The sequence below is a fragment of the Herpailurus yagouaroundi genome, unplaced genomic scaffold (assembly GCF_014898765.1).
Source record: "Herpailurus yagouaroundi ecotype Mexico unplaced genomic scaffold, PumYag 67569, whole genome shotgun sequence".
Classification (NCBI taxonomy): Eukaryota; Metazoa; Chordata; class Mammalia; order Carnivora; family Felidae; genus Herpailurus; species Herpailurus yagouaroundi.
The window spans coordinates 2610835-2636888 of NW_024420375.1; the positions used below are offsets into that span (position 1 = coordinate 2610835).

Below are 26054 nucleotides of genomic sequence, written 5' to 3' on the forward strand. Positions count from 1 at the left end.
TTGCAGTTTAACAGAGAGCTGTGGGAAAGCTATCATATCAAACAAATGCTGCTCATTTCCACCTGACTCTACCTCTCTTTTTTTGAAGATTTTTTTTTTTAAGTTGGGGCACCTGGGTGGCTCAGTCGGTTAAGTGTCTGACTTCGGCTCAGGTCATGATCTCACGGTATGTGAGTTCAAGCCCCAGGTCAGGCTCTTTGCTGACAGCTCAGAGCCTGGAGTTTCTGTGTCTCCCTCTCTGCCCTTCCCCTGTTCACGTTTTGTCTCTCTCTGTCTCTCAATAAACGTTAAAAAAAAGATTTTTTAAAATTTATTTTGAGAGGAGAGAGAGAGAGAGAGAACTGGGAGGGGCAGAGGAGAGAGAGAATCCCAAGCAGGCTCCACGCTATCAGCGTGGAGCCCCACACAGGGCTTGATCTCACAATCCTGGGGTCATGACCTGAGCCAAAATCAAGAGTAGGACACTAACCGACTGAGCCACCCAGATGCCCCTAAAGATTTTAAGTAATCTCTACACCCAACGTGGGGCTCAAATTCATGACCCCAAGATCAAGAGTCCCGTGCTCTCCCAACCGAGCCAGCCAGGCTGCCCTCACCTTCCTCCACCTCTTAATCTAACAGGTGTACGCTTTACAGGGGGGAGGGGCCCCACCAAAGGAGACATGGAAATCATCTTCAATACTATGAAATTGTGGGTAGCAAATTCAAGGACTTGGGGGACCATGTGGTGTTTTCTCTTCTTCTTACAAAGGAAAACTGGTACTTAGGAATAGAAAAGAATATGTGGAAGATGAAATGGCTGCCTATAGAAATGGAATTTTAGAATAGGATTTGTTTTGTCTGGACCATAGTTTAAAACACCAGATTGCTTGGCTCTTGGCTAGGGACAGAGTTCTCTATGATAACTAAAAAAAAATGTGTTTACCCAGAGCCTTGCTGATCTGATAAAGAGAACTTGAAATTGAAAATGGAAGGGAAAGCAGAAATGCCCTGATATTATAAAATCAATTACTATGGATGATATCAGATATGACAACAAGAGCACTATCGTAAGAGGTGCCCATTCAGTCACAGAATACGTCTGGGAAAAGAGAGTCATAAACAGAACTTACGGGGTTAAGGTGTTTCTGCATCAATGCACAGCACATGCATCGGGTTGAACCATATGAAATTGCCAACATTCAACCATTTGGGGCTTATAAATTTGCAACTTCATATGGTACCACCTAATATTATGAAGTAAATATGAAATTTTAGTTTATTAAGACTTGAAGGAATGAAACTTACAACTGGAATTTTGCATCTAGAGGAACACATTGTTAAGAAAACCAATGGCTTTGAGAATGGGAGGTTACATAGTGCTGTCTGCATAGAAATCTACAAACATGAGGGGTGCCTGGGTGGCTCGTCAGTTAAGCGTCCAACTTCGGCTCAGGTCATGATCTCACTGTTCGTGAGTTCAAGCTCCACATTGGGCTCTGTGCTGACAGCTCAGAGCCTGGAGCCTGCTTCGGATTCTGTGTCTCTCTCTCCCTCTGTCCCTTCCCAGCTCGTGCTTTGTCTTACTCTCAAAAAAAAAAAAAAAAAAAAAAAAAAAGTAAAAAAAATTTCTTTTGTTAAATATAAAAAAAGAAAGTCAACAAATCAGCAAGAGGGACTGTTTGTTCTTTAGGTCCTAATTCTGACTAGTAATGAAGAGCTGATTGGTGCAGGGGAAATTTGAAGAGCAACCATTTTAGCTAAGAGTTTGTAAGAATGTAAGGCTGGACACAGTAAGGTATTTTGCCGTAGAACTTAAGAAGGCAGACTTCAAACAGCTCAGAGAAAAGAAAGGTAGCATGAGGGCAAAGAAAAAGCAGGGGTCCAGGGGCGCCTGGGTGGTTCAATGGGTTAAGTGCCTGACTCTTGAATTTGGCTCAGGTCATGATCTCATGGTTCTTGGGATCAAGCCCCTTGACCGGCGCTGTGCTGAAGGTGAAGAGCCTGCTTAGGATTCTCTCTTTACTCTCTGCCCCTCCCCTACTTGTGCTCTCTCTCTCTTTCTCTAAATAAATAAATAAACTTAAAAAAAAGAAGAAAAAGCAGGGGTCCAACAGATCTTAGCTTCGAATCATGGTTCTGTCATTTTGCAGCTGTGTGACCTTGGTTAAGTTACTTATACTTTCTGAGGTTCCATTTCTCACAGAAATGACAAGGGAGGGAGGGAGAAAGAAGAAAGGAAAGAAGGAACAATAACAGAATAACAGAATGCCACTGCTTTCTGGGCTTGTTATAACAATTAGATAAGATAGCACATGTGAAGTGCTTAGCACTTAGTAGGTATTCATTCATATCTACTAAGTTTTCTGGCATTTTCTGTTTGGCCACCCTTCCAAAGGGCTGAAAGATTCTTAGAAACTAAATTCTGACCATGTAATTGTGAAATATTTTAATGAAGAAATAAAAGGAAAGGTATCTAAAGGAAATGATGTAGATGCACAGAGAACTCTTTGATGATGAGAAATGAGAAAGGTGGAGAGGAGGGCAGCTGACCAATGCCGAATATGAAACAGTAACACCAGAACCGCCAAAATCCCATTAGGAAGGCCTGACCCAAAATGAGCTAATTCCAGGAGTAAGAAAAAGAGGCTGCTTTCACTTTTGTTTGCATGAAAAGGCAAATGAAGGCGGCCTTGAAGTCTGCAAGATGGGGCAGATAGTACATTTTGTTTTGTTTTGTTTTGTTTTTTTAGTACATTTTGTTTTAATTAAAATTAGTTTTTAAAATTATAAGCATGTGCCAAAAGAATTCCAGTAGTGCCACAGGGTATAAAATAAAAAAGGAAATGGAGTACTGTTGTCAGACAACACAGATCAAGAAACCTCTTTAATTCCCACTTTGCTTTGTTTGGTCTTCTCTGCCATACAAACTGCCTGTGAGCCTGGAAAGGGTCAAGCAGACATTGTTAAGAGGGAACCATCATAGTAAGTACAAAAATTCTTTAAAAAATTTTTTTGGACAGTTTATTTTTGAGAGAGAAAGAGAGAGTGGGCGTGTGTGGGGGAGGGGCAGAGACAGAGGGGAGAGAGAATCCTAAGCAGGTTTTGCACTGTCAGTGCTGAGACCGACGTGGGGCTCAAACTCACAAACCACGAGATCAAGACCTGAGCTTGATGCTTCAAGAGTCGGATGCTTCACTGACTGAGCCACCCAGGTGCCCCCATAAGTTCAAAAATTCTAAGAAGCATCAAGGTGCTTTAAATGATTTTGAGTCTCTTGGCCCAAATTGTATTTCAGGATGTTGGGAGAACCCACAGATGAGATCACTGCACTGGAGTCTGTGACCCTTGGGGAGCCAGGGGGAATAAGAAAGATGCTGGAAGCCTAGAGAAGGCCGTATGCTCCTTTTTAAAGGGAAGATGGTAGGCATCACAAGCTTCCGACAGGTACGTTTCATCTTGATCACAGGCAAGTTTCCAGAATACATTATGGGAAGGAATGGCTTGCATGACACCTAGAAGGGAACTCGTGATCACAAAGGGTTCAGAAAGCCCTTTACTTAAGAATAGCTCAAGACAGACTAAGCTCATTTCCTCTGCTGAGACGACCTTAGTAAGTGTAAGTCAATGGGTAAAGCAGAGGAACATCGCATAGTGTATCCAGATTCCAGCAAGGCATTGACAAAGTCATTCATGATATCCTTGTGAAAAAGTTGGGAAAATGTAGATAGTACCTTAGTACCTTTATCGAATGGGTGAGTGATCATCCGCAAGTGTGCTAACTGATGGGCCAATGTTTATTTACGTACTAGTTTGTTATCTGTCCTGCCCCCACCACTCAAATGTTAAAGCAAGCTCCTCGCAGCAGAGACTTTGTTTTCTGTTTTGTTCACTCTATCCCCAGTACCTATCGTAGTGCCCAGTATACGGTCTACCATGTACTTTCTCCAAGTGTTCAGGAAGTACTTGTTGCATGAATGAATAAACTTGGAAGTAGGACTGCGAGGCATGTCACCAAGCTTTGTCTCAGCCCTCTCCCTATTCAGGATGTTTGATCATTTATTTGGATAAAGGCATTAGATGGCATGTGGACAGAATAGGCAGATAAAGTAGGTCTGACAGGGGCGCCTGGGTGCCTCAGTTGGTGAAGCATCTGACTCTTGATTTCGGTTCAGGTCGTGATCTCATGGCTTCGTGGGTTCAATCCCCACATCGTGGTCTGTGCTGGCAGTGCACAGCCTGCTTGGAATTCTCTCTTGTGCTGTCTCTGAAAATAAGCTTAAAAAAATTTTATTCAAGATAAAAAGTAGGTCTGAGAGGCATAGTGACATAATACAGATAGACTCTACCCAAAAAGAATAACTGGCAAGAGCAACATAATAGGGATGAATGCAATTAGATGAAAAAACTGGAAGTACAACCGAGGTGCTAATTAATGACAGGAAGGTATGAAAATAAACCAAGTTCTCACTCATTCCTTCAACAACTATTTGCTGAAGGTGCCAGGACTGCGCTAGACAATGGGGATATACCGTGGTGAGGAAAACATACTGTCTGCCCTTACGGAACTTAAACACTATTGGGAGAGACTCATATTAATCAAACTAGTCCACGAACAAATATATATTGACAAATTATGATGAATAACAACTGAGTGCTAGGAGAGCATATGACAGAGGAACCTGACCCAGGCAGGGAAGTTTTCTCTGAGGAACTTGCCTTTGAGCTGACTTCTCAAAGCTAAGTACGAATAAACTAAGGTGAAGGCCGGGGAGAGTCAACAGTAAGTCCAGTGAGTCGACAATAAGAAATGCCTGTTTAAATGCGAATGGGGTCCTTTGCTCTTTACCTTGATGGTGACTCAGCTAACGGCTCAACTTGCTTCCTAGAGAGGCATGGGGGCTTGGCTGATGACTTGGTTAGTGTGTTTTCCAGGGCTTGCCAAAGGGGCAGCCCTCACAGGCCAGGATGGCTGGGAGAGTGTTCTCAAACAGGGGGATTGAGCCAGTAAGTGGCTATTTGGGAGTCACAGGAGCCGGGTTTCTCAATGTGGGAAGAGACAGTTGCAAATACGGAAGGGGAAGATGGCTAGGACAGAATCGTGTTGGATTGAAAATGGAGGTATTGGTCTGAACTCAGTTTTAACATACGTATTCACACATAGGTTTTTTTTTTTGTCGATGCAGTACCGTGAATGTATTTTCCCTATGATTTTCTTAATAAATTTTTCTTTTTTCTAGCTTAAGAATGCAGTGTATAATACACATACACATTATATGTTGGTCGACTGTTTCTGTTATTGGTAAGGCTTCCAGTCAACAGTAGGCTATTTGTAGTTAGGTTTTGAGGAGTCAAAAATTGTATGTGCATTTTTGACTGCGCAGAGATTGGCATCCCTATCTAGGGTCAACTGTATCCATATCCGTCTATAGATATGCATGTACATGTGTAGATGTACATACACATACACACATTTTATTTCCTAGCACTGGGGGGGCGCCTGGCTGGGAAAGTATGTGACCCTTTATCTTGAGGTTATGAGTTTGACCACATTGGCTGTGCAGATTACATAAAAAAAGATCTCTGGGGGTGCCTTGGTGGCCCAGTCGGTTGAGCAGTAGACTTGATTTTGGCTCAGGTCATGATCTCATGGTTGGTGAGTATGAGCCCTGCATTGGGCTCTGTGCTGACAGTGTGGAGCCTGCTTAGATTCTCTCTCTCTTCCTCTCTCTCTGCCCCTCCCTGCCTCTCTCTTTCTCTCAAAATAAGTAAGTAACCTTAAAAAAATATCTCTGGCTACTATTTCCTAGCTCTGTCCACTGAGAGGACCTAGAAACAATGGTGTCCCGGTAATGAGTGCCTCAGATCTTGGGCACTAGCTACCATTCAATTAAAAAGGAACCAGGGATTCTTGGAGAAATTACTGATTCCAGTGCTGGGGCAGGGAAACTATAACATGAGGCTGGAACATCTTACTGTGTCACAAAGAAAGGAAGTGTTCAAAAACTGATAGGGACATGTCAAAAGGACATAGGAGCCAGCTTTGAGCAAAATGATGATCTAGAAGTTCTGCACATGCGTGGCACCATTTCCCACGAACACCAATGGGAGGTCATGCCTGATCTCTACCTCTACAGAGATCCTGAAGAGATTGAGAAGGAAGAGCAGGCCGCTGCTGAAAAGGCTGTGACCAAGGTGGAACATGAGGGTGAATGGACTGCTCCAGCTCCTGAATCCACTGCTACTTAACCTGAAGTCACAGACTGCTCTGAAGGCACGCAGGTGCCCTCTGTGCCTATTCAGTGGTTCTCTGCTGAAGACTGGTCCGCAGCTCCCATGGCTCAGACCACTGAATGGGGAGGAACAACCACTGAGTGGCCTTAAGCTACTCTTCCACAAAGGCAAATGAAATGGAAATAGGTGGACAGAAAAGAAACAGTTTCTTAAAAAAAAAAAAAAAGACATAGTGGATTATAACTCACTGAGTAAACCAGAAATCCGTCAGTCTGTATTTAAACATTTTAGGGGCACCTGGATGGCTCTGTCAGTTAAGCGTCCCACTCTTTATCTCAGCTGAGGTCTTGATCTCAGGGTTGTGAGTTCCAGCCCGCACTGAGTGTGGAGCCTACTTACAAAAAATTGTTTTAAAAATATGAATAAATAAATGGGGGAGAAGAACATGTTCCACCTAACAGACGCCAACTAATAAATGAAGTGGGAATGACGGAAATTAAAAAAAATCAACATTTAGCAACCATCACAGTAAAAATGGATTCAGGCAAGAATCATCAATGGATGCTAAAACTAGTAAGTGGAAGCTTAATGAGGAATGGAAAATCTGGTCTCAAATTATCTTCCACAAAGCACTTCATAATTACTTTTTAATTACTAAGTACCTGGTCGATGCCATCTTAACTTTAACCAGTGATGGGACAAATTGACATTGTGTGCCTGTTGGTACAATGCACCAGGAAGAACACACCAATTTTGTTGCAGGCCTTCCCAAAATACGTAAATGGAATCTAATCATTCGGAAACATCAAACAGACCCTGGCTGCAGTACACGCGACAAAGTAATTAGCCTGTACTCTTTAAAAATGTCAAGGTCATGAAAAGCAAGGAAAGACTGAGAACCTATTTCCATTTGTAGGAGATGAAAGAGACATGACCACTAAATGCAACTTATGATTCTAAACTTAGGGAGGGCTTTATTAGGACAATTGGTGAAATTTGAATGAGGTCTGTAGATTAGATGTTAGAATTGCATCCTTGTTAATTTCCTAATTTTGATGGATTAACTGTGGTCCTGTATCAGAGTGTCCTTGTTTTTAGGAAATATGCACTGAGGTATTAAGGGGTAACAGAGCAAGATGTCTGCAAATTAATCTCAAATGGTTTAGAAAGAAACACACAAAGAGAGAATGATAAAAGCAATGTGGTAAAATGTCAACATATAGGGAGGCTGGGCGAAGGGTATATAGCAGTTCTGTGTGCTTCTCTGCACCTTTTCTGTAAGTATGAAACTGTTTCGAAATCAAAAGTCTAAAGATGTTCATCCAGATCAACTGGGGGAAAAAGCCAATGTGATCTTATAGTACACTAATTCAAGTCCTGCCAGAATGAGGCTGCTGAATTCTGTGTGGGTCAGACCTTACTGGAACGTGGGATGTGGCTCTTGGAAGGTACGAGCCCGTATCATATGAGGAACAGTGGAGGGGTCTGGGAATGTTCAAGCAGAAGAAGAAAAAGCCAGGAAGACAGGGAGGAGACTGACTTCTGTCTTCAGTTCTCCAAAGTGTATCTGGGGCAGAGAAAGCAGACTTGTTATAGGGAGACAAATTTCTGTCTCCCTATTAGAAAAAAAGGTGGATTGTGGGGCGCCTGGGTGGCGCAGTCGGTTAAGCGTCCGACTTCAGCCAGGTCACGATCTCGCGGCCCGTGAGTTCGAGCCCCGCGTCAGGCTCTGGGCTGATGGCTCAGAGCCTGGAGCCTGCTTCCAATTCTGTGTCTCCCTCTCTCTCTCTGCCCCTCCCCCGTTCATGCTCTGTCTCTCTCTGTCCCAAAAATAAATAAACGTTGAAAAAAAAAATTAAAAAAAAAAAAAAAAAAAAAAAAAAAAAGGTGGATTGAGCTATCGTGGGCGTTCCTGTCACACGATATGCTCCGATAGAGGCTGGATGACCCATTCTCAAGGGTGTCATAGAGCAAGTTTATGAATCTGATCAATTCTGGGCCCATTGACGACTAAGTTCTTCTACTGAATAGTCCGCGATTCTCTGTTACCTTCAGGTAGTGGGAATTCAAGCACTTCTGGAATAGAATGCAACTTGTGTTGGACTACAATGTTTTTGCTCACATGGGCCATGAATACTCTTACTTCATATGGCTATTTCAACATATAATAACATCCTTGGTACTTTGGAAAATTTGTCCACCAGAAATGAGCTGGCCACAGCAGTAACAGTCAAAATGCTTTAATTCAGAAAATTTCACGTAACAGCAAGAAAACAGGGTTTGAAAAAACAGAAACAAGAACTCAAGATAAAGTCTGGCAAGAATTTAGGTATTCAACATCTTCAAGTAGATGTCAGCTTGCCTGCTCAGATGCCTTATTCCAGCTCTTCTCACTCTTCGTTGAAAACTGAGCCCCTGCTTTTGCTTAATGCTTCCACCAGCTCGCCATACAGAGTATTCATCTAGGAAAGAGAACAGCAAATAGATTTCCTGAGAGACGCAAGGTGATAGCACGGAAGTCTAACCTTGACCTTCTGAGTTCTGAGGAACCCCTTTGCGGAAAAAATATAGTACTCTCTTAGGGAAGAAGCACCCCATAGCACTAGGTACATTTGCTAGGGACAGGCAGCTATTGTAAGGGAGGTGGTACTTAAAACATAAAATATCTTCTGCCCTTATTTGGTAGCAAGACTTTTTTTTCCCCCACCAAGCCTCTCCTGGTTACCTAATGGCCTAAAAGTCTGCAACTAGTTTCTAGAGAAAATACTTTCGTAAACAGTGATCTTTTGCATGGTGCTCAGTCCTTCCCTACTTGCACTGGCATTGACACTGATGCATCTTTCCAGAGCTCTGTCTTGGCATTCTTCTAATTTTTTTAATGTTTATTTTTGAGGAAGAGGTGGGGGGAATGAGAGAGAGAACACACATGCCCAAGTGGGGGAGGGGCAGAGAGAGAAGGGGACAGAGGATCCGAAGTGGGCTCCATGCTGTCAGCACAGAGCTTGATGTGGGGCTTAAACACACGAACCCGTGAGATCATGACTTGAGCCAAAGTCAGACACTCAACCCACTGAGCCACCTAGGCGCCCTTGTCTCGCCATTCTTCTTATTTAGATTCCATTTGCTATCCTTAAGTTCTCCTCTGTTCATCACCCTTCCTGGTTTCCACTCTAAAACATTACTGTTTACAGTCCCCTAACTCTTGCTGTTCTATGGAACCACTGTGAGGAACAATGATCAAGATTCTTTCCCAGCCAAGGAAGGTAGGACTGAGTCTTTACTGAGTGCCCAGATAGCCTCTCTGCTCCCCGAGTCATATCATCCACCCCTACTCTCTCTCTCCTCACCTGAGTTTCATAGTTTCTCTTGAGGGAGCCAAGGTGGTCAAGAAAACGCAGTGAAAGGTCACACCACTTTTCTGCAGATACATACTTCTTTCCGCCGTACATATATATCCCAATATTCCAGGACTTGACCATCAGCCAGAGAGTCTCTGATTCTGGGTAGTCTTCCTGAAATCCAAGAACAGTGGGTTTACAGTTATCACTGTCACAGTCATTGTAGTACTGACTGTATCAGTGTTACTGTATCAGTGTTATTATTAAGCAAACAATGGGTGCTCTGCTAACGTGAAGAAGGAGCCACAGCTTCCATGAACAATCCTGTATTCCTTGAAGGTAGGAGGAGAGCATCTTAAAAGTTTGTCAGCTGTACATAAGGCAAGACGACTTCATGAAGGGACACATAAATTGAAAAAGCTCTGAGGCCTGGTTGGACTCATTCCTGGTCTCCTCTAAGCAGGAGAAAAGCCTCTATCCTGTCTGGGGCTTCCCTTGGTGCTGTCCTCTGTCGATTATCTCACCAACACCTACCCCTAATTTTCAGAGAAGTGTGTCAAGAAGCAGTTTTTAAAATTTTTAAAAAATGTTTCCTTATTTTTGAGAGAGAGACAGAGCATGAGTGGGGGAGGGGCAGAGAGGGAGGGAGACACAGAATCTGAAGCAGGCTCCAGGCTCTGAACCGTCAGCACAGACTCCAATACAGGGCTTGAACCCACAGACCATGAGATAATGACCTGAGCTGACACTCAACCAACAGAGCCTTCCAGGCACCCCTAGAATTTTGGTCTTTAAAAGCAATGGGAAACCACAGAAGATTAAGCAAGGTCACATATTTGAAAATTTAAAAGATCATTCTGGTTGCTGGATGGAGAAAGGTATAAATGAAAGCAAGAGATGCAAGGAAACCAGCTAAAAGTTTCCTACAGTAGCTGAGGTAAAAGATGATAACTTGTGGGGCTCCTGGGTGGCTCAGGCGGTTGAATGTCCGACTTCATCTCAGGTCATGATCTCACGGCTCATGAGTTCGAGCCCCGCGTTGGACTCTGTGCTGACAGCTCGCAGCCTGGAACCTGTTTCGGATTCTATGTCTCCCTCTCTCTGACCTTCCCCCGTTCATGCTCTGTCTCTATCTCAAAAATAAATAAACGTTAAAAAAAACCTCAACAGGGGCGCCTGGGTGGCGCAGTCGGTTAAGCGTCCGACTTCAGCCAGGTCACGATCTCGCGGTCCGCGAGTTCGAGCCCCGCGTCGGGCTCTGGGCTGATGGCTCAGAGCCTGGAGCCTGTTTCCGATTCTGTGTCTCCCTCTCTCTCTGCCCCTTCCCCGTTCATGCTCTGTCTCTCTCTGTCCCAAAAATAAATAAACGTTGAAAAAAAATTAAAAAAAAAAAAAACAAACCTCAACATAAATTTGTATTAGTTCTGTGCTTTTCTCTAGTGATTCTGCTTCTTAGTATCAGGAGAACTGATAGTGTTGGGTCATTAGGCTAGAAAAAAGTTAAACGGGAGGTATAACCAAATGAAAGAAAGAAAGAAAGAAAGAAAGAAAAAAGGAAAGGGAAAAAAAGGAATGTGGCTAGACTGGACTATAAGAGAATGGGAAGGGTTGAGTTATTTGAAGTATAAGTGACAGCAAAGAACAAGTATGGAGAAGTAAGAGAGATTATAGTAACTCGAAAAACTTTGAGTTTTTCTTCTCGGAAGTGGACCTTATATGGGGTACAGACAGAGGCTAAAGAAGGGCAAAAAACTGTGAAGTGGATGAATTGATAACAGGGATGCCAAAGTCCCTTAGGATAATAAACTGAAGTGACCAAGGAAGGAAAAACTGGCTCAGAACGTGCTAGTTCATGACAACACTGATAACTAAGAGATAGAAGACACAGATTACAAGGGAAGAGAAGCAGCAAGAAGATGGTGTGTAACAAGTACAAAGGAAGCAAGGATTCAGGTAATTTAGTTCCTTCTTCTGCTGAGAAAAAGGGAATGGGAGAAGATGAGACCTCCACAAAAACAATTAGTGACAGACATGTCTTGAGGAAAGATCTTGCTTTGTTCTAAGAGGAAGAGGGAGAAGAGGTAAAGATTGATAATAAGGAGAATATTGCCTACATTTGTGTGGGGGAAAACACTGTCTTTTTTGGGGGGGTGGTGGTGGATGAAATTAGAGGTAGCCTTTAGAGTGAGGGTAAGGATTTAGAAAATGCAGAGCTTTTAGAAATCTAGAGGGAAAAAGAGATTTGGGGGAAAAGCACTGATATAGTAAAGTTTGTGTTTTAGGGAGATATATTTAATAGAGATGAACAGGTAAAACTGGAGAAGAGAAGAAAGAGTTACAGACCACTTAGGAAACAAACTACAGAAATCCAGAAGAGACACAATATCAAAGCCTGAATCAAAGATATATTTGCCTGGACCTCAATTCCAGTTTCAAGGAGATGTGAAGCTTGGAAGAAGAAAGATTTAGATGAAGAAAAACCCAAGGACCATTGTGCGATGAAGAAAGTGCACTGGGTTCAATTCTCAGCTTTGCTGTTACATAGTTGTATGAGCTTGTGTTAGATATTTAATCTTTCAATGCCTCAGTTTACAAATTAATGGAATAAATAACCTTTTTCAAAGATCATTAATTTCACTTCTAAATTCTATCAGACAATGAAACTTTACCTTTCATTTCCTTTAGATCCCAAGTCTTGTTTATAAACTATTTTATGATTGGCAGAAGTAGTAATTCTTTCAGTTGAACTAAAATATCAAATGTGAGATGTTAAGATGATACTGACAAATGAGTAAGCAGTGTTTCTCAATCTTTAAAGTGCATACAAGTCACATAGGGATACTGTTAAAATGTAGATTCTGATTCATTTGGTCTGGGATGGGGCATGAGATTCTACACTACTCATAAGCTCCCAGGGGATGCTGATGCTGCTGGTCCATGGACTATACTCTGAGGAGCAAACTCCTAGAGAATGTAGCTCAGTAGTTTGGACCACCTTAGCTTCCCTTGTAAAAGAATAGAGGCTGATTTCTTCTGGGCTTCTTCCTGGTTATGCAACATGCCTTTGTGACTCTTTGTGACTCTGATGTCAGCTACGAGGGTTTGGTTTGTCCCTTCTATTTAAGTGTAGGGATTCCCCACCCCCCATTATCTATGTTTCTGTATGGTGAGAAAAATGAACCAGGGAACTTCCACTTCTATGAGATGGAGTAGATGTACTCATCCCTATTCCTTCTACTAAGTACAACTAAAACCCTAGACATAAAATAAACATAAGACTCAAAAAAGACACTATTCATAAACATAAGGAGACTGAAAGGTAGAGAGAAGAAAGATTGGCTAGAGACCTTGGGGCCAAGGAATGATACAGTGGTGAGTTCCCTGGGTTTTTATTTGCTTCATATAGCTCAGAGTTGGTGCTACAGATGCCAACAGGCATAGACAAACCAAAGCCCCAAGAAAAGACTGTTCTCTATAGACAAAGGACCAGAAAAAGGGCAGCAATGCAAGACAGAAAGCCTTTAGACATTAACGGCTCTAATACAGCTGAACATCACAGAAAAGCCTGTGATCCCAGCCCCACCCACTCCAGAAAAACCTAACTGGGGAGCCTAAATTTTTCCCCTTGTGAGGGCATAAGGAGGCACCCTGCATAGTATCAGAAGGCCAGATAGGGAGACAAAACTTTCATATCCAATGGCTGGTAATAAGGCATTCACCTACCCCCTGAAATATCAGTGGAACCTACATTTCCACCACCAGAGAAGGTGGAACAAAGGAGGAACAAAGTCTGTAAACACTCATAAAGAGGCAGGACTTTCACCATCACACAGCAGATAATGAGGCCACCTCTATCATGGTGTTAATGGAGACCATGTGGGATACTATCTCCACCCAGCAGTAACAAGGAATCCTCCACCCTAAGTATCAATGGAGGCCAAGTGGGGAACCTGAGCATCTACTTCCACCTAGAAGTAATAAGGTCATACTCTCTTCCCTGGCATAGCAGTGTCAGAAAAATCCAGCTGAAACAGAGGTTTAAATGAGATCCAGAATTTCAGAAACATAATATGAAAATGTCCAGGTTTCAATAAAAAAAACCACTCATTAGACCAAGAGCCAGGAAGAACTCAAAACTGAATTAAATCAATTGATGCTAGCACCAAGGTTAGAGAAATGTCAATATCTGACAAAGATTTTCAAGTAACCATTATAGCACAGTGAAGGAAACAAAACAAAACTAAAAGGCAACCTATAGAATGGGAGAAGATATTCGCAAATGACATATCCAATAAAGGGTTAGTACCCAAAATATACAAAGAACTTGTAAAACTCAACACCCTCAAAACAAATAAGCCAATACAAAAATGGACAGAAGACATGAAGAGACATTTTCCCAAAGACACACAGATGGCCAACAGACACATGAAAAATGCTCAACATCACTCATCATCAGGGAAATACATATCAAAACTACAATGAGATGCCACTTCACACCTGTAAGATTGGCTAAAATCAACAACACAAGAAATAATAGGTGTTGGTAAGTCTATGGAGAATGGGGAGGAACCCTCATGCTCTGTTTATGGAAATGCAAACTGGTACAGACAGTCTGGAAAACAGTATGGAGGTTCCTCAAAAAGTTAAAAATAGAACTATCCTATGATCCAGCAATTACAGTACTAGGTATTTACCCAAAGAACACAAAAATACTAACTCGAAGGGATACGTGCACCCTGATGTTTATAGCAGCATTATATACAATGGCCAAATTATAGAAAGAGCCCAAATGTCCAATGACTGATGAATGGATAAAGAAGAGGGGGTGTGTGCATATATATACACACACACACACACACACACACACACACACACACATACATATACATACAATGGAATATTACTCAGCCATCAAAAAGAATTAAATCTTGGGGCATCTGGGTGGCTCAGCTGGCTAAGCATCTGACTTCGGCTCAAGTCATGATCTCATGGCTTGTGGGTTCAAGCCCTGAATCAGGTTCTCTGCTGTCAGCACAGAGCCCACTTGGGTTCCTGTCTCCCCCTCTCTCTGTCCCTCCCTAGCTCGTGCTGTCTCAAAAATAAATAAAAACATCAAAAAAATTAAATCTTGCCATTTGCAACGATGTGGATAAAGCTAGAGAGTATTATGCTAAGTGAAATAAGTCAGTCAGAAAAGACAAATGCCATACAATTTCATTCATGTGTGGAATTTAAGAAACAATCAATCATAGGGGGAAAAACGAGAGGCAAACAGGAAAGATTCTTTTTTTTTTTTCAAAGAATCTGTTCTCCTTGTTTTTTTTTCAGAGTCTTCTTTTTTTTTTTACAGTTTATTTATTTTTAAAAGAGAGAGAAAGAGAGAGAACAAGTGGAGGGACAGAGAGAGAGAATCCCAAGCATGCTCTGCACTGTCAGCATGGAGCCTGATTCAGGGCTTTGAACTCATGAACTGTAAGATTATGACCTCAGGTGAAATCAAGAGTCAGATGCTTAACTGACTGAGCCCCCCCAGGTGCTCCAGGAAAGAGATTCTTAACTATAGAGAACTGACAGTTACCAGAGGGGAGGGAGGGGGATAGGTTAGATAGGTGATGGGGATTAAGGAATGCACTTGTTATGATGATCACTGGATATTGTACTGAAGTGTTGAATCACTGAATTGTACACCTGAAACTAATATTATACTGTATGTTAACTAACTGCAACTTAAATTAAAACTGGGGTGCCTGGGTGGCTCAGGTGGTTAAGCATCCGACTTCAGCTCAGGTCATGATCTCACAGTTTGTGGGTTCGAGCCCCATGGTGGGCTCTGTGCTGACAGCTCAGAGCCTGCTTCAGATTCTGTGTCTCCTTCTCTCTCTGCCCCTCCCCTGCTCAAACTCTGTCTCACTCTCTCTCTCAAAAATAAACATTAAAAAATTAAAAAATATAAATTAAAACTTAAAAAATCATAAAATGCTTCAGTAATGTACATACTTCATAGAAAAAAATGGAAAGTCTCAGAAAAAAAAACAGAAGATATAAAGATCATATGGAAATCTTAGAACTGAAAAATATTATAGCTGAAACAAAAACCTCCACTAATAGGTTCAACAACAGAATGGAGGAGGCAGAGGAAAGATCAGTGAACTCAAAGACAGAACAACAGAAATTAATGAATCTGAACAACAGAGAGAAATAAGCAAAAAATAATAGAATAAAGCCACCAGGGACTCGTGGAACAATAACAAAGGTTCTAACTTTCCTTTCATTGGAGTCCCAGAAAAAGGAGAAAGAGGGTGGGGGCTGAAAAGTACTCAAAGAAATTATATCTGAAAACTTACCAAATTTGGCAAAGATATAAACCTACAGATTCACAAAGCAGAGTGAACCCCAAACAATACAAACCCAAAGAAATCTACCCAAGAGACATCACAGTCCAGCTTCTGAAACCAAAGACAAAGGAAAAATGTTGAAGGAGGTCAAAGAAAAATAACACTTTATTTATAGGGAGAAAACAAGTTGAAGATTAGCAGATTTCTCACCAGAAGCCTTGGAGGCCTGAGAGGAGTGGCACAGTATTTTTGAAGTACTGAATGAAAAGGATCATCAACCTGGAATGCTATAACCAACAAAAACATCTTTTGGGAATGAAGGGGGGATAGAGACGTTATCAGATAAAGAGAAACTATGAGAATTTATCAACGGAGCTTCTCTAAAAAAATGTCTAAAGGAAGCTCTCTAAACAAAAGAAATGATAGAAAAGGTACCCTGCAACATCAAAAAGGAAGAAAGAAAATGGTAAGCCTGCATTTTTATATATGTAAATACAATAAAATACAATTCCTTCTTCTTTTGAGTTTTCTCAATTATTTTCTTTATATTTTTTAAATGTTTATTTATTTGCTTTGAGAGAGAGAGAGAAGGCACAAATGGGCAGTGGAGAGGCAGAGAGAGAAGCCCAAGCTTCTCCTAAGCTCAGGTCATGATCTGCACTGACAGTGCAGAGCCCAATTTGGGGCTTGGTCTCACAAACTGCAAGATCATGACCTGAGCCAAAATCAAGAGTTGGATGCTTGACCAACTGACTCACCCAGGCATCCCAAGTTTTCTAAATTATGGTTGAAGGATTAAGTAAAAATTATAACACTGATGTAGTTCTAAATGTAGGTACAGGAAAATTTAGGACAATTATAAGTGGGGGAAGGTAAAGAGAAGTAAGGTTTCTATACTTCACTTGAACTGGTCACATGATGACAGAACTAGACAGTAATAAGTTTTACACACACACACACACACACACACACACACACACACACACACACACACGTATGCACTCTGTAATACCTAAAGCAACCACTAAAAAAGAAGCTGTACAAAGAAATACAGTTAATAATACTATAGATGATGCAACATGGAATTCTAAAAAATGTTCAAGTAATTCATAGGAAGGCAGGAAAGAGAAAAGAGAAATGAAAAACAGAGAGAACAAAACAAACAAAACAAAAAACAAAAAAATGAAGTGGCAGACTTACACCCTAACAGATTAGTGATCTAAACATACTGATTAAAAGACAGAGATTAGTTGGGGCGCCTGGGTGGCTCAGTCGGTGGAGCATCCAACTTTGGTTCAGGTCATGATCTCATGGCTTATGAGTTCAAGTCCCACATGGGGCTCTGTGCTGTCAGCTCCGAGCCTGGAGCCTGCTTCGGATTCTGTGTCTCCTCTCTCTGCCCCTTCCCCACTCATGCTCTGTCTCTCTCTCTCAAAAAGAAATAAACATTAAAAAAATTTTTAAAAATTAGCAAAGTGGACTAAAAAATGTGCTGTCTATATGCAGTCTACAAGAAATTCACCTCAAATATACAATTTTAGGGGCACTTGGGTGGCTCAGTTGGTTGGGCATCTGACTTCAGCTCAGGTCATGATCTCATGGCTTGTGGATTCGAGCCCTGCATCGGGTTCTGTGCTGACAGCTCAGAGCCTGGAGCCTGCTTCAGATTCTGTGTTCCTCTCTCGCTCTGCCCATCACCCGCTCATGATCTGTCTCTCTCTCTCTCTCTTAAGAATAAATAAAACATTAAAAAATATATACAATTGCAGGCAGGCTGAAAGTAAAAAGACGGAAACAGGTATAACACATAAACATTAATCTCTGCTGCTCCCCCATTCACGTACTTGCTCTCTCTCTCTCCCCCCTTTCAAAGATAAATACATAAACATTTTAAAAAAGAATTCTCAAAACTGAACAGTAAACAAGCAAAACAATCCAATTACAAAATGGACAAAAGGCATGAACAGGCATTTCACCAGAGAAGATACAGATAGCAAATAAGCACATGAAAAGATGGTCCGCATCATTAGCAATTAGGGAAATGCAAATTAAAAACACAGTAAGATATTGTGACACACCTATCAGAATGGCTAAAATAAAACAAAAGTGACAACACCAAATACTGACAAGGATGTAGAGATTCCATATTATTCACACATTTCTGGCAAGAATGTAAAATGTTACAGACACTCTGGAAAACAGTTTGGTAGTTTCTTTAAAATCTAAACATGCAATTACCATATGAGCCTGCAATTGCCTTCTTAGGTACTATTCCAAAAAAATGAAGACTCATGCTCACACAAAAACCTGTACACAAATGTTGACAGCAGCTTTATTTGTAATAGCCCCAAACTGGAAACAGCGCAGATGTCGTTCAATAGGTGAATGGTTAAGCGAACTCTGCTACATCCATACCATGGAATACTACTTAGCAAAAAAAGAAATGAAATACTGATATAACCAACAACTTGAAACTTGAAGAATTTCCAGAGAATTCTGCTGACAAAAAGCTAATCTCAAAAGGTTATATACTATATGATTCCTAATCTCAAAAATTATATACTGTAAGATTCAATTGATAGAACATTATGGAAATGACAAAATTATAGAAATCGATAATAGCTTCATGGTTGCCAGGAACTAAGGAGGGGCTGGGGTGGGAAAGAATTGGGTGGACGCTATAAAAGGGCAACATGAGGTATCCCTGTGATGGAAAAGTTCTGTGTCTTGACTGTAATAATGTCGACATCCTGGTTGTGATACTGTTTATAAGATTTTACCACTGGGGGAAACTGGGTAAAGCATATCTAAGATCTCTTATATTTAATTCTTATGACTGCAAGTGAATCTACAGTCATTTCAAAATAAAATTTTAACTTAGAAAAACAACCAGAGCAATCCATTTTCTCTTAAAAATAATCTAGAACATCAACCTACTGTATATAATCTTGCCTGCTTAAGCATAAAAGTCATCCAACCTGGTTTTTCATTGGCAGTAGCTTCTGAATACCAACTTGAGCCTTTTCCTTTGAACTGAATCCTAGTAAGAGCAGGTAAAGAAGATGTGTGTTCTGGTGGAAAGAGCCCTGGAACTGAGGTCAGATGATCTGAGTTCTAGTCCTCTCATTCATTAACCATATGACCTTAGGCAAATTGGTAACTTGACTTTTTTGGAAGGCAGCTATGCTCACCACTATATGACCAATGTGGTAACTTGACTTTTTTAAGTCTTAAAAATTTCCTCATTGTCAAGGTTAATAATACAGCACTCTCTACTTCACAGAATTGCTGGGCGGGGGGGAAGGAGGGGATCCTATGAAATAATGGAGGTAAGAATGCTTTGTAAAATATAAAGCATGATACTGTGAGACACGAGGTTTTATATCTGTGTCATAGCCATTTTGCCAAGTATGGAGGCATTTGATAAAGGTTATCTGCTCAATAAATAATGAATGAGTGCCTGGTCATTAGAAAAGTCAAACAAGGGCAGAATTTTCTCTCAAGCATTTAAAACAAAGGAGATACACAACACATCCAATTGAAAGGAAAAAGCAACATATACTCTATAAAGAGCCAAGGGTATTACTAAAATAATCTCTGTATAAGAAAGTATACCTTCCCATCATGTTTCAGGGGATGAGCAATAATGGATGGGAGACTTATCAAAAAAGTAGAAAAAACATTAAGCTCTCCAGCAGGAAACCCAAGAGCCAGAAAGATGGAACAGTAAGAGACAGAATATAAGTGGCACAAAAATGCTCAGAGTAGTTTCGGCCTTATATAGAGACTATGGAAATGGATCAATTTGGATTTACAGTAAAATTTAATTTTAGTTTGTATTAGTTACTATGGCAAACACATCTGAAGGTCCAGATGAGGCTCATGGCTTAGAAATAGAATTTTCTCTTCTTCCCAAAAGAAAGTAAAAAAATGTACACATCCAAAATGTTCAATGCTAAAGTTTTTTTAAAAACTTAAATTCACACAGGCCATAATTACATAGCTCCAGGAGAATTCTAGGTTTTTGAAGTCGATGCTGGTTTGTACCAGGTTGTCACCCTACTATACTGTTCTGCCATCTGCTGTGGATTGCAGATATTTTTATATGAAGAGGTAACTGAGCCTAAAGCAGGGTCAGGATCCTCAGTTATTAACATGGACTCAAATAATGACTTTCTGAGGGACTCAAATAATGACTTTTTGAGTGACTTTAAGCAAGTCGTTTAACCTTAATATTTTATAGCTCCCTTATAATAACAATACCACCTTACATGTGTATGAGCTGTTTATATAAGGTTTACAACACATATTTTTTTTTAATTTTTTTTTCAACGTTTATTTATTTTTGGGACAGAGAGAGACAGAGCATGAACGGGGGAGGGGCAGAGAGAGAGGGAGACACAGAATCGGAAACAGGCTCCAGGCTCTGAGCCATCAGCCCAGAGCCCGACGCGGGGCTCGAACTCCCGGACCGCGAGATTGTGACCTGGCCGAAGTCGGACGATTAACCGACTGCGCCACCCAGGCGCCCCTACAACACATATTATTATTTCAACTGATCCTTAAAACCTCAGTGTGGGAATCAGAGAAGGTATTATTTCCATTTTACAAATGAGAAAACTGAAGTCAAACAGCATAGGAAGGATATCCATATGGAAAGTCAAACAAATAAAAGACTTACCTTACACCATCAACAAAACTGAAAACTCAAAATGGATCATAAACATGTATTTAAGAGATAAAAGCATAAAAACTTCTACAAGAAAACACAGGAGAAAATCTTTGTAAATTTGAGACAGGCAAAGATTTCTTATCATGGCCAAAATATGAACCACAAAATAAAAAACTGATAAATTAGACTTCATAAAAACTTAGAACTTTTGCTTTTCAAATGATGTCATTAAGAAAATGAAAAGACAAGCCAAAGATTGGGAGAAAACATTTACAAACTGTATGTTTGATAAAGGATTTATACCTATAACATATAAATAATTCTTACAACTCAACAAGAACCCAATTTTTAAAATGGGAAAATAACCATAGACATTTTTCCAAAGAAGGTAGACAAATGATCAATAAACACATAAAAAAAATATCAACACCATTAACCATCAAGGAAATGTGAATCAAAATCACAACACGCTGCCACCACACACCTTCTAAAATGGTTGTAACAAAGAAGATGGACAGTAACAAGTGTTGATGAGGATGTGGGGAAATTAGAACCCTCATACACTGCTGGTAGGAATGTAAAATAGTGCAACCACTTTGGAAAACAGATTGTAGCTCCTCCAAAAGTTAAACATGAAGTTACCATATGACCCAGAAATTCATGTATTCAAGAGAACTGAAAACATATGTCCACGTAAAGACTTGTACACAAATGTCACAGCAGTATTATTCATAATAGCTAAAAAGTGGAACCAACTCAAATGTCTACCAGCTATTGAGTGAGTGCAAAAAGAAATGTGACAGGGGCGCCTGGGTGGCGCAGTCGGTTAAGCGTCCGACTTCAGCCAGGTCACGATCTCGCGGTCCGTGAGTTCGAGCCCCGCGTCGGGCTCTGGGCTGATGGCTCAGAGCCTGGAGCCTGTTTCCGATTCTGTGTCTCCCTCTCTCTCTGCCCCTCCCCCGTTCATGCTCTGTCTCCCTCTGTCCCCAAAATAAATAAAACGTTGAAAAAAAAATTAAAAAAAAAAAAAAAAAAGAAATGTGACATATCCCATCAAGTAGAATATAATATTCTATTTATTCAGCAATAGGAAGGATTAAAATACTGATACATGCTTCAACATGCACCAGCCTCAAAAATATTATGCTAAATTGAAAGAAGCCACACACAAGAGATCACGTATTGCATGGTCTCATTCATATCAAGGGTCCAGAAAGAGAAAATCTACAGAGATAGAAAGCAGATCAGTGGTCGCCTGGGCCTGCAGGTAGGAACAGGGATTGACTGCAAATAGGTAAGAAGAAACTTTGTGGTAATAGAAATATTCTATAACTGGATTGTGGTGACAGTTGCATAACACTATAAATTTACTATAATCACTGAATGGTACACATGTAAAGGGTGCATTTTGTGATATGTAAATCACACCTCAATAAAGCTAATTTAAAAATCATTGAATAAACCTGTGCTGAAAAGAAAAAAATCAACAGAGGAGGGACTAAAATACAGGTCCTCAGTGTTCCTCCTTCTCTATTACCTGCCTCTGAGAAATGGAAGGAATAACAATGTTTTTCAAAGGCTTAGTACCTCACTGGGAAGTAACAATTCTACCAGGTTTTGAAAACACAAATAATTTAATTTTTTTTTTAACGTTTATTTTTATTTTTGGGACAGAGAGAGACAGCGCATGAACGGGGGAGGGGCAGAGAGAGAGGGAGACACAGAATCGGAAACAGGCTCCAGGCTCTGAGCCATCAGCCCAGAGCCCGACGCGGGGCTCGAACTCACAGACCGCGAGATCGTGACCTGGCTGAAGTCGGACGCTTAACCGACTGCGCCACCCAGGCGCCCCGAAAACACAAATAATTTAAAATACCAGGTGGCACTGTTATTCTCACTTAATCCATAGTATACTTGTATCAGAAATTTTCTACTTTTAACTATTTACATTTCATAAACCAAGGGAAATTTTATAATGTTTAAGTATATTGTAATATGAATTTATTTACCCTAAAATTCATACCAGAAAGCATTAACTCTGTGTAATTTCTAACACAAAAGACAGTTCTTTAAAATTAGCTGATAGCTTAATATCACTGTTCGACTTACGGTGTGGCTAATAAAGCTCAGAGCATCTTCAAAATAACCCCAAATTTCTTCTGGGGGACAGAGTTCTGTACTTGGCACCCCATCTGGCACCAAGAGGTTAATCAAGTTTCGCACACATTTGCTGAAATCAAAAAGAGAAAACTCATCCCATAAGGAAATAAATCATTGGCTTCATGGCTAAGATAAGTAAAATCTGGATCTCATCCCAGACTACGAGCTTCAAAACACTTCTGTTCTTCCCTCATTTTTATCTGGCCTCCAACCTCAGAAGACAGATTTTTGAAGCTATAAAAGGGGCTGACCAATCCTCCTTTTTATTATGCCTATGGTTTCTTTCACCTTTTTTTAGTTTCCTGCATCAAGGAGTAGTGGCTGTTTATTATATTTTATGAGCTGGTTCAATCTATAGGCACTTTAAAGCATCTCTTTATATCCTCAAATGGGCAAGGAAATTGGGATTTAACCTGGGAATAATTCCAGGAGAACTGTTTCTCATGTCTCAGAAAAGAAAGTCTGTAATAAAGTTTTCTGCAGAAAACTCACATAGCATCATTTTCCTCCATGTCTAGGTACAGAAAACATAAAATATGTAATAAATAATATTTTGTATTATGATGTACAGCACTTATTGGTCCTTAAAGAAAGGTGCTTAGGAAAAATAAACGTCTTGGGCAAAACTAGCAAAATGTTAACATTTGTTAAATTTGGGTGGTGGACACACTGGTGTTTGTTATATTAATCTCTGAAAGGTATTCAATAATTTTATCATATATATAGTCTCACAACAAAGAAGCAACTTTCTCCCTTTTTTTCCCTTTTGGGAAAACCAGACTCTGTGACATAACTAATTCTTGGCCTATAATACAACTCTAAATATGAAGCTGTTCTGAGGGCTTTTTAGTTCAAGAGTTTACAGGAGTGCCCCTGATCAACTTTTAAATTGGACCAGTTGAGTATGACTGATGACTTATATACCTCTTTTGACTATCGAAAAGCTTGGCTTCAGTGTTGAGTTACATTTACTAACCTGTATTTCACAGCATCAATTGATTGTTTCTCTTTGTAGAGCAATAAAGCCCTATTCAAGGCCTTCAGAGCAATGGAAGGATAGTGTGCAGGCTTTTCCACTGCTAACACTATAGGAGGGAAAGAAAAAAGGCTGTGAACACCATAGTCTCATCCATCACCATTTTCATCCCAGGCTACAACTTGATTTTTCTAATGAAACTAGCCTGAAACAGATGAACACAAACCAATCAACCACCACCACCAACAACAACAAAAACCACAAAAATTAATTTAATGAAATGATGAGTCCATGGTGGCTTTCAGAGAAAGTGTATAGTTTCTGGGCAAAGTAATATGGTAGGGTTATCAGGATTGTCTTTTATTCAGCAAACATCAAGAGAACCTACTGTTTCTGTGACCCTACACATAGTCATACAGGTAAAGCAATAATCTTATGAACCAGAGTCAAGGAGGGGCACACCAAGATGGAAACAAAAAGCATACCAGTAAAAGAGCAATAATCAAAAACAGATTTATACAATATATTGCTTTGGTCTGATACTATAAACAGGAATCACTTGACATGAGAGTGAGTGTCGGGGATGACAAACCTTGTAACTTCCAAATGCATTTACCAGGCCTCTGTAATTGGAGATCCATTATACAAGGAGAAGTGGTCACCATCACATGTCTACAAAGTATACACCACAGGCTCCATGTCTCTAGAATTTTGTCTTGCAAGATAAGGAAAGGCAAATGTGACCTTTGTGCACCTGGGGCTATCTAATACCTTTATTAACCACACATAGGCTCCCAAGGAGGGTGAGAGAGAAAAAAGGGAAAATAATTAGGTTATTTCCTGCAGCATATTCCCATACAGGCTCTGAGACCCCAACGACTACTTACTTAGAGCCCAACCAAAAATTTGAGAGTGGTAATTGTGTTAAAAAAATATTACCAGTATTTCTTTGTATACTTTTTTGGGGGAAAGATTATATTTTTAAGTAATCTCTACACCCAACATGGGGCTTGAACCTACAATCCCAAGATCCAGAGTCACATGCTCTACCAACTGAGTCAGCCTGGTGCTCCTCTTTGTACACTTTAATAAATTGCTGAGATTGCATTACCTTTGATTAGTGAAGCAGGTGACTGTCACTTCTAGCTACCTGAGTAAAACTTTCTGAAGGTTAAGCTCCCTCTACTGTGTAGTTATATAATTCAATTCCACACCTAGAATGAGCTTTGATTATGATTAATGCACTTCACTCAGGTTTATAAGTACAACAAATACAAGCACTTATTTTTCATGACCTTAAGGAGTTTATAGTCTCATATAAATAAAAAGATAAATGCATAAATTATTGTAATACATGACAGTTCAAGAATGCCATTAGAGAAGGAGAAACATTATTATTTCCCATCTAAGGGCAAAGAATGAAGAATAGAGACTGGAATAAAAAGTATTACAATCTAAATGGGTAGGTACCAGCCTACCAAAAACATAAATATAGCACTTACAGGCAATTGTTTCAAATGTTTTACTTTCCAAATGAGGCAGTTCCCACAGTGATTCCAGGAAACTGTCAAGTAATGGATCATTCATTTTGGCTTTAACTTCAAACTCATACAGCAGAAGCAGTGTCTCACATGGATCACCTGAGAAGTTCCCTAAGAAGGAGGCAAAAATGCAACATTCTCTGTGATTACATTTTATTATTCTATTCCAAGCTCTCTTCTGGGGAGATTTTCCTGTTGAGGAAAATTAATTTTATTTACAATTTGAAGACTGTCCCAGGTTCTGTATATAGATTTTTTACATTTTTAAAATTATAAAAAATGTTTATTTTTTTTCAGAGAGAGAGAGAATACAAGAGGGGAAGGGGCAGAGAGAGGGAGGGAGAGAGAGAATCCCAAGCAGGCTCTGCATAGTGCAGAGTCCAATACAGGGCTCGATCTCATGAACTGTGAGATCATGACCTGAGCTGATATCAAGAGTCAGAAACTTAACCAACTTAACCAACCAAGGCAACCCAGATTTTTCATATTTTTAAATCTATAAACTCACCAATTCTTTCAGCACCCTATAATGCATTCAGTAGCATTGCTTACATTTCTTGAAATTATTGCCATGATGTTCCTGAATAGCCTGAAAAAGTCCTGCTGTTCATCTGCCTCAATCCAAATCCAATGTTTATCTGCCTCACTTTAATGACTGAGTTAACTGAAAGATACAGTGCTGTATAAACTAACTGTGGTTTTATTTCAAGCAAAGTAAAAGAGAGTTTCCAAATCGTTTCATTTAGTCAATATTTCTTGGGTATCACCATGGGCAGAATATTATATCAGGTGGCATATAACACATGATATGAGATAGTT

The 26054-nt window shown here is 40.2% G+C and overlaps 1 protein-coding gene across 1 annotated transcript; it reads right to left on the minus strand.

The window, feature by feature from the left end:
• Nucleotides 1-8437: 8437 nt before the first annotated feature.
• Nucleotides 8438-25342, minus strand: LOC121025253 (testis-expressed protein 11-like). Its single transcript, XM_040467712.1, has 5 exons — nt 25197-25342; nt 23695-23803; nt 22668-22788; nt 9561-9725; nt 8438-8675 (listed from the first exon to the last, which is right to left on the minus strand). Exons 1-5 carry the CDS (start codon nt 25279-25281, stop codon nt 8604-8606), a joined length of 552 nt encoding a protein of 183 aa, XP_040323646.1. The 5' UTR covers nt 25282-25342; the 3' UTR covers nt 8438-8603.
• Between the last annotated feature and the right edge of the window lie 712 nt (nt 25343-26054).